The sequence below is a fragment of the Musca autumnalis genome, unplaced genomic scaffold (genome assembly GCF_047663935.1).
Source record: "Musca autumnalis isolate F117 unplaced genomic scaffold, ASM4766393v1 scaffold_4, whole genome shotgun sequence".
Classification (NCBI taxonomy): domain Eukaryota; kingdom Metazoa; phylum Arthropoda; class Insecta; order Diptera; family Muscidae; genus Musca; species Musca autumnalis.
Window position 1 is genome coordinate 184217524 of NW_027411977.1, and position 8524 is coordinate 184226047.

The 8524-nt window shown below is 35.0% G+C and overlaps 1 protein-coding gene across 1 annotated transcript in view; it reads right to left on the minus strand.

The window, feature by feature from the left end:
* Cpr76Bc (Cuticular protein 76Bc) overlaps positions 1-4251 on the minus strand; it is an 84215-nt gene extending 79964 nt beyond the window's left edge. Inside the window, exon 1 of the mRNA XM_073985353.1 lies at positions 4240-4251. Within this exon, the coding sequence (XP_073841454.1) occupies positions 4240-4251 (12 nt within the window). The remainder of the gene's footprint in view (positions 1-4239) is intronic.
* Between the last annotated feature and the right edge of the window lie 4273 nt (positions 4252-8524).

Genomic DNA, 8524 nt, shown 5'->3' on the forward strand with positions numbered 1-8524 from the left:
ATGTTTTGTACAAAATTTTTGGGGAATACCAACATTTTTTGTAATCTCCCTTCAGTTTTGCAAGGGAGATTTTTTTGGAGGAAAACACATGTTTGAGAGCGTTCATGATACCTACTTTTTCTCCATCGGAATTTTTTTCCGTGCGGATTTTTTGTTTTTGATAGCAAAGAAGGGAAAAGAGAGAAATTCCGCACGGAATTTTCATTCATGATTGGGCTGATTGTCTCTCCACGAAATATTCGTCCTAGACCCCTTATTTGGTATGCCAAAATTCATATCTCGACGAGATAAAGCGATTTAGCGATGTGTGTCCGCCCATTAAAAATTGTAAACAAGCTTAAGGCCGCAATTATGGACCGATTGTAACGAATTTTTTAAGGAGGTTGGGTTCGGGCCAGAAAAATTTTTGCTGATGATCGTGAAATGTTCAGGGAATGAAATGGACCAAAAACAAAATTTTAACCAATTTTGTAGCGGCTCTGTAGGTTCAAAATAATAACCCGCAAAATTTTAAACAAAGTTTTAGTTTATGATGAAGCAGAAGCGTACCAACCAACGTGAAGATCAGATACTACTTAGCGGGTTAAATGGACTAAAACTTTTGTGTGAAATTGGTAAAAATTGCAATAACGTAGCGGTTAAACAACGGAAGTAGTACTCGTAGTACTACATAAATGGTTTTCATTACATTTTAGTTTGTGTGAACTAAATTTTCCTTTCCTGCTACAAAAATGTCTTTGTCATGCTAGATAACTTTTTGGTTTTGGTCATAAGTATTATACATTACATCTCTGATATGATGATAAATTTTCACAATCATTGAAAAGAAGATTCGTGGAGAGCGATTGTCCAGGGATAGTGGTATAGGGTATCTCATGGTCGGCTCCTTCCGACTATAGACTTTTCTTACTTGTTTTATTTTACCTATTTTATTCATTCCAACCCAACCATAAAAAGGTTATAATGAACTAAAATATTGATCGGCCAAAAACTATTGATTCGGAAGAAGATCTTTATAAATACTATTTTTTTTAAAAAGGACCAGATAAACCGCACATTCATGATCCCTAAGTAGAACGTTTTACAGATATAATTAACAAAAATGTTGACCATGGCACCTATGTACATTTTTACAACACATGGTGAATATATCTTTAAAGAAAATATATTTTGGGGCCACCGTGGTGCAATGGTTAGCACGTCCGCCTTGCACTCATAAGGTCTGCGGTTCGAATCCCAGGCCAATCAACATCAAATTTACAACGGTGGCAAAATTCCCCCTCAGTAATGATGGCGACATTTCCTGAGTATTTCAGCCATGAAGAACTTCTCTACAAGTGGTGTCGTGAGACACGCCGTTCGGACTCGGCGATAAACTGTAGGTCCCATATCATTGAGCCAATATGAATCGGCGTGCACTCATTGATATGAGAGAAGTCTCCCTTGTCCCTTCAGGGATGTTGTGGGAACATATGTATGTATGTATGTATGTATGTATGTATATTTTTAGTTTAAATCGGATGCATTTTTGTGTTTAATATTTTCTTCCCCAAATCAAAAATTAAAAAAAAATATTTTTTTTCCAAGGAAGTCACCTTCAAAAAAGTCATATAACTAAAAATACCGTGAGTTTTGAATATTTTTGAAAACAAATTGAACATACATATAATTTGGCATGTTCTCTCTTCGAATCAAATTAGAAAACTCGCGTTATTAAAAGGAAGGAGTAGACCGATATAGTCCAGGTTCGAACCCGATATATGACTGGAAGTACTATTCCCACATGCAAAGTTCCTCCTTTCGAGAGTTGTCATGCACCCCATTTCCGATTGATTAGTGGAGCGAACATCGATAACTTGGAAGCGCAGAGGCTAGCAATAACCCACTATTTGGTAGGACTGGATCGATAAGCACCATCCTCGAACTTTATCTAAGATTTGAAGATTAGGGTTATGACTTTTTTACGACCTCATATCCCTGTATCATAGCGTGATGAGTTTTGCCATAAGATTACATAAAATCATAATTATAAGGTGATTCGGTGAAAAAACCTCACGCAAAAATTATTTTAAAATTTGAATTTATCAAAATTATGGAAAATTTTTTGAAGTCACTGTAAGCAGATATACAATTGAAATTAAACTTTAGAGTCAGATGCGATATTTAAACTGACATAACATTTATTTCTCCCTAATTTTCTTCAATTCTGAGAATCGTAAAACTGTCGTATACACTTTTATTTAAAGATATAATTTTTTAACAAAAAACAAAAAAATTAAAATTTTTTCAAAGTGGTTTGTGCATGACCTGTTTCAATAGTTGAATGAAATAAACATTATTATAGTTATTAATAGGCTTATATTTATTCATTCGTGCAAAAAAAAAAAAATAATTTTTGAAAAAAAAAATTTTTCATTTCATACATTTTTTCAAAAAATTATATTTTTAAAATCGATTTGTGCGTGAACTTTTTTTATATTTCAATGGAATAAACGATAGCGTAGTGATTATTAGGCAAAAGTTCATTCATCCCTGCTACAGGAAATCATTTTTGAGAAAAAATTTCAAAAAGTCATAACCCTATTGAAGATACATTACGATTTGTAAAGTTTGAACCCACGCAGTATTCGGTTTGAAAGATGTCGTGCGCACCAGCCGCTAAACATGATGGCCGTAGGGATTTTTATAGCTTTCGAACAATTTTCCCGTGAAGTATGAACTTGCCCCCGAAAAAACTTGTACCGTTGCAATTAGGGCAGCAGATACATGTTGTCGCAAACAAATCAAAACGATTTGCGAGTAAGGCTTAAAATGCATTTTTCCGAAATTTTGTGTAGGAGGTACCCGAGTGGATCGATATAGACCGAAAATGTTGGTACTTTTGTGGCGGAGGTAGCCAAGGGGTAGTACCGATCTTTCAACTTGATCTAAGTTTGGAGAACATATTATTACGGCAGTCATATTATGGACCGAATTGGACAATAACAAGTAAGAAAGTATCAGTCAGCTATGCTGACGGAGATACACCCTCAGTCACAGACAAAAAAACGAAACCAAACACGTACCGTAATATAGGTATATACCAAATCGTTGACATATACCAAAAATGTTTAGTAACCTTTCAGGGTTTCTTGGAACTTTTAGGTCAATATCTCAGGAAGTATGGAATTGAAAAGAAAACAATTAGACCGTCGTAAAGAGAGCCACAAGGAAAACCTACTGGAAAAAGATTTCAAAACGATCGGAGAAGAGCTCTTAAACTTCACTTTATCCGAATTTTGTGTTGGAGGTAGCTGAAGGAGCGATATAGCCCATCTTCGAACTAAAACTAAGTTTGGACAAAATATTACGATCCCCAAATTTCATTCGAATCGGTAGATCCGTTCGAGAGTTATCGTGCGCACCAGCCAGCAAGACGGACGGATGGACATGGCTAAATCGACTCCAAATTGTCTGAAACCGTTATTTCGATTAGGCGCATTTTTGGTCGTATCAAAGTGTATAATCCCTTTCCAGCCTAAAGGCTGAGGGTATAATTAATGGCTTTGGTTTGCTTTAAAATAATAAACAAAAAAAAAGATGAATTAAATAAAATTTTAGTTCTTGTTTTTAACCTTTTTTTCAAAATAGTAAGTCAAGTATTTATTTCATATTTGCATATAAAATACGGAAAACCACTTTACTGTATGGAACACCAACCGAAATATTTCAATTATTTCTAAATTCACATTTTATTGTCAACTTTGATGGATAATACTGATTCAAGAATTACACATATAGTCACAATTATTTGCTGAGATGATTTTCGTATTCATTATCATCTTAGGTATTACATCACATTGCTAACGATAAATATTGTCGTAATATTTAATTACGAATCCCATATACACAGACATATGTATGTACGTATGTACATACGAGCATGTTTATTATAATCCATGTAAATGTCAATATCCTTTGACACTGCACATTCATTAAAAAATAATGAACACAATCGATGTAATAATTTTAACTAACTAGGACTTTCACTTTCAAGTGAAAGCCACATTGTCGTTGAACATGTCGTTTTAAGTTGCTCCTACACACGCACACGATGCACACGATGCTTCGAGAGCAAAAAATAAGTTGTCGTAATAAAACTTTCGCTTTCATTTCACACAAACATGATTTTCCAATTAATAATCCAGTCTTAATTTTCATATTATATAAAACAACATCTCTTCCACCAAACAAACTTACATCAATCGACATTATGAATAACAATAATCCGAACAACAACAACAAGTAATTGTTGTGATATTTCAACAACAGGAGCAAAACTAGATTTGTAAAAATTTTTTTGCGTTTTCGTTTTTTTTTTGCAGCGGATCTTCAAGGCGTATAGAAGATGTTGTGAACAAGTATTGGATACCGCTATAACTGTATGGATTTTGCGCGCCCGAGCGATATGTCAATGTCAAGGACAAATTCACTATTAAAGTTGCAATGCATGAAAATCAGTGTATTTATACCAATAACCATTGGAATCAGCAGACAGACGGCAGGCCGGCAGGAGTTATCTATTCATGCTATGAATGAATGAAGCAACGTGTGCACGATGGAATCTAAAATGTTTCTTTTTTATTACCTCCACCATAGTATGGAGGGTATATTAAGTTTGTTTTTCTGTTTGTAACACATTTGCGACCATAAAAAGTATATATATTCTTGATCAGGATAAAATTCTAAGACGATCTAGCCATGTCTGTCTGTCCGTCTGTTGTAATCACTCTAGCGTTCGCAATAATTGAGCTAGAGCGCTATATTTTTGCACCCGAGGGTCTTTTTTCATAGGCAGGTCAAGATCGAAGATGGGCTATATCGGAACACTTTTTGGTATAGCCCCCATATAACGGTACCTCTCGATTTTCGATATTTTGTGGATTTTAACTACATTTCTTGATCTTTACTCGCGAGCAAGCAAAGAGAGCATCTCTCTCCACTCACTAATTGAAACACCATGCACTGACAACAATGTTTGCTCAAATTGTTGTTGTTGTGTGCCGAATGCTGACTTAATGTTAAATTTTATTTGCAGTGTGTTAACTGCTCTACCAAAAATTGTAAAAGAAAGAGAGATTCCTTCTGCACTATAAATTTAACTTCGCTTTACATATTTTAGTACAAAGAAATACAATGTAATGAAGGATCAGGGATAATAATCAGTAATTGATACATGTTATCAAAATTGATGAAAAAAGAACAAACAAAAATATATTTTAATTACTGGGCGACGTAATGTGTATTGATCACCAGTGGCGGTAACACTATGTACTTGTAATTTCACGTTTGGGGTTCCTAGTGGTCACAAAACATCTCCACAATAAACTCTCAACAAAGATCCATGTTTTGGTATAGCCCCCATAACCGGTAACTCCAGATTATCGATATTTTGAGGATATTAGCTAAAATTGTTGACCGAACTACCTGTAATTTTACAGTTGAGGTTCCTAGTAATCACAAAATATCTTCACCAAAAACTGCCAACTGTAGGTCCATGTTTTGGTATAGCCCCCAAATAGCGGTACCTCCCGATTTTTGATATTTTGAGGATTTTAGCTAAAATTTTTTATCGAACTACCTTTAATTTGACAGTTGAGCTTCCTAGTAATCACAAAACATCTCCACCAAAAACTGTCAACATTGGTCCATGTGTTGGTATAGCCCCCATATAACGCTACCTCCCGATTTTCGGTATTTTGTGGATTTTAACTACATTTTTTGACAGAACTACCTGTGATTTCACGTTTGAGGTTCCCGGTGATCACAAAATATCTCCACTAAACCCGTTAACATAGGTCCATGTTTAGGTATAGCCCTATATAACGGTACCTCCGGATTTTCACTTTGATATAGCCCCATATAAGGTTCCCTACCGATTGAATACATTTTTATGCTTTTATACCTTATTTAGGTGTCAGTGGTCACAAAATATCTCCGCCTAAAATTGTGGACAGAAAAGAAAATAATTATTCCGTTTTAGTTCAGAATATTTTATGGTGGAGGGTATAAAAAGTTCGTCCCGGCTGAACTTAACGCTTTTTTACATGTTATTTTTTTCTCCGCTGCTGAAGATGTGGAACTGGAAAACATGTGTTGCAGCAGCCACGATATGTGTTTTTGCTGCATAACTATCATCAGAGGAAAAACAGCATTTTACGGAATTGTACACTGTGGGTGGAAGGAAATCGAATGTGGCTAAATAACAAGTAAAAAGTGTCAGTCGGGTTTGCCGTCAGGCATACGTAAGCCCTTAGTCTGTGACTTAAAAAAGATACAATGCAAACACCTATTATTTAATGTAGGTTCATTATACGCTACACCACTATTTAGGAAGGGTATTATATGTTAGTTTTGCCCGCAGACCCATACTTATATGTATATACCAAAATGAATGTCTCGACGAGCTGAGTCAAATTTCGGGTGTTGATGGGGGAGAAGAAGCCTATTCATTTTGGTGATGGTCGGATAATATTTAGGGGTCGTAATGGGCAAAAAAACTTATTTGTAAATATCTCAGCCTCTATAAGGGGTATACCAAAAGCAAAACTTGGCAATGAAAGTAGGTTGCCGTAGGTGGTCAAACAACGAAGATATCACAATAGTCGCAATTAAACTCAACTTTTCATTTTTGCGATTTTGGTTATAATGACGAATATCAGAGCTTTGGTTGGAGACTTTCCAAAAGCAAAGCCTGATTATGAAAGTAGAAAATCCCAACTTTACAATGATGCAAAGTAGGTTTATGTAGGTGGCCAAATAACGGAGATATCGCAATAGTCCGTAATACATCCCATTTTTCCATTTTTTTGAAATCACGCTACAAGTCGCAATTTTGATCGGATCGTCACGAAATTTAGGTGGTTAATGGGGGTCCCGGAGGGGAAGAAGACTACATATTTTGGTAATGGCCAGATAATATTATTAGGGGTTTTGATCGGATCATTACGAAATTTAAGGGTTGATGGGGGTCTCACAGAGAAAGAACCCTATTGATGTTGCTGATGGTCGGATAATATTCAGGGGCCGGAATGGGCAAAAAAACTTATGTGGAGAACATTCAACGTTTTATTGATATGCGAATATCTCCGCTTCTAGTAGGCGTATTCCAAAAGGAAAGTCCGTCCATGGAAGAAGATAAGAGTTCTTTTACTTTGTTTCAAAATAGGTTAGTCAAACAACGGAGATATAGCGAAAATCGGTAATGCATTCCATTTTTGTAATCATGCTACAAGTCACACGCTACTCCCAGAAAGGAAGAAGTAGATTGAGTTTGGTAATGTTCGGATAATATTCAAGAGTCGGAATGAGCAAAAAAATTATGTGGACAAAAATTCAAAGCTTTATTCTTATGTAAATATCTCCGTTTTTAGTAGTCCTATTCCAAAAGAAAAATTAGGAAAATTCACCTATTTTATAATGAAAACATCCCACTTTTCCGTTTTTTATTTGATTTGTACTGACGAGTATTAGGGATAGGTAAATCGACTTTCGGTTAATCGTTTAATCGACTTTTTGCAGTCAAAAATCTAAAAATCGTAGTCGACTTTTGTCTGGAGGAAAAATCGCATAATCGATTATCTTGTGATCGATTTTCGAGTTTGCCCATAGATTGTTGGCTTAGAGGTTTTATGCTTGGTTAACATTTACGAAATCCACTCGATTCCAACTGTCAATTCCATTGCTTAAACGTCAAATGAAATCCAATGGATTTTGGATGAGTTTCGCAAAGGAATTGACAGTTGAAATCGAGTGGATTTCGTAAATGTAAACCAAGCATTACACATTTGACGGTTTTACAGTTTCAAAAGAAAACTCGAAATACGACGAATAGTCGATTATAATAGATTTTCTGCGCTTATGAAAAAGTCGAAAGTCGAGTTTTAAGACAACTGAAATAATCGCAAGACCGAAAAATCACATTTTTAATTTTAGACCAAAATCGAAAAGTCGAAAAAATCGATTATTGCTTTCTATTACTTATCCCTAACGAGTATCTCATCTTGGGTTGGATACGTTTCAACAATGAAGATGTGTTCCCAATTGCTTTACCAACATTGGTGAAATGCTTGTGATGTTGGAAAAGACTCTGGGATATCCAAATTTCCAAATTATGAAATTTTACTTCCATGTCAGATATTTCTGCTTCTGTTGGACATATTCCAAGGAGAGGGCTTGGTAATTAAACTGAACCATATGAGCTTTAAATTAATACAAAATATGACATTTATGGTAAAATATTATAAAATTTTGATGTTTTTTACTTTAATGATAAATATTTCCGATTCTATTTGGTGTATTAAAGATTAAACAAGAATACCAGCGAAACTTTCAATCAGTACAAAGAGATGTCGGCAGTAGTCAAGTATAAAAATTATAATCGATTTTCTGCGGTTGTCAAAAAGTCGAAAGTCGAGTTTTAGGACAACTAAAATAATCACCAGAACGAAAGAATTGATTTATTTTTCCGCTCGAATTCACTGTT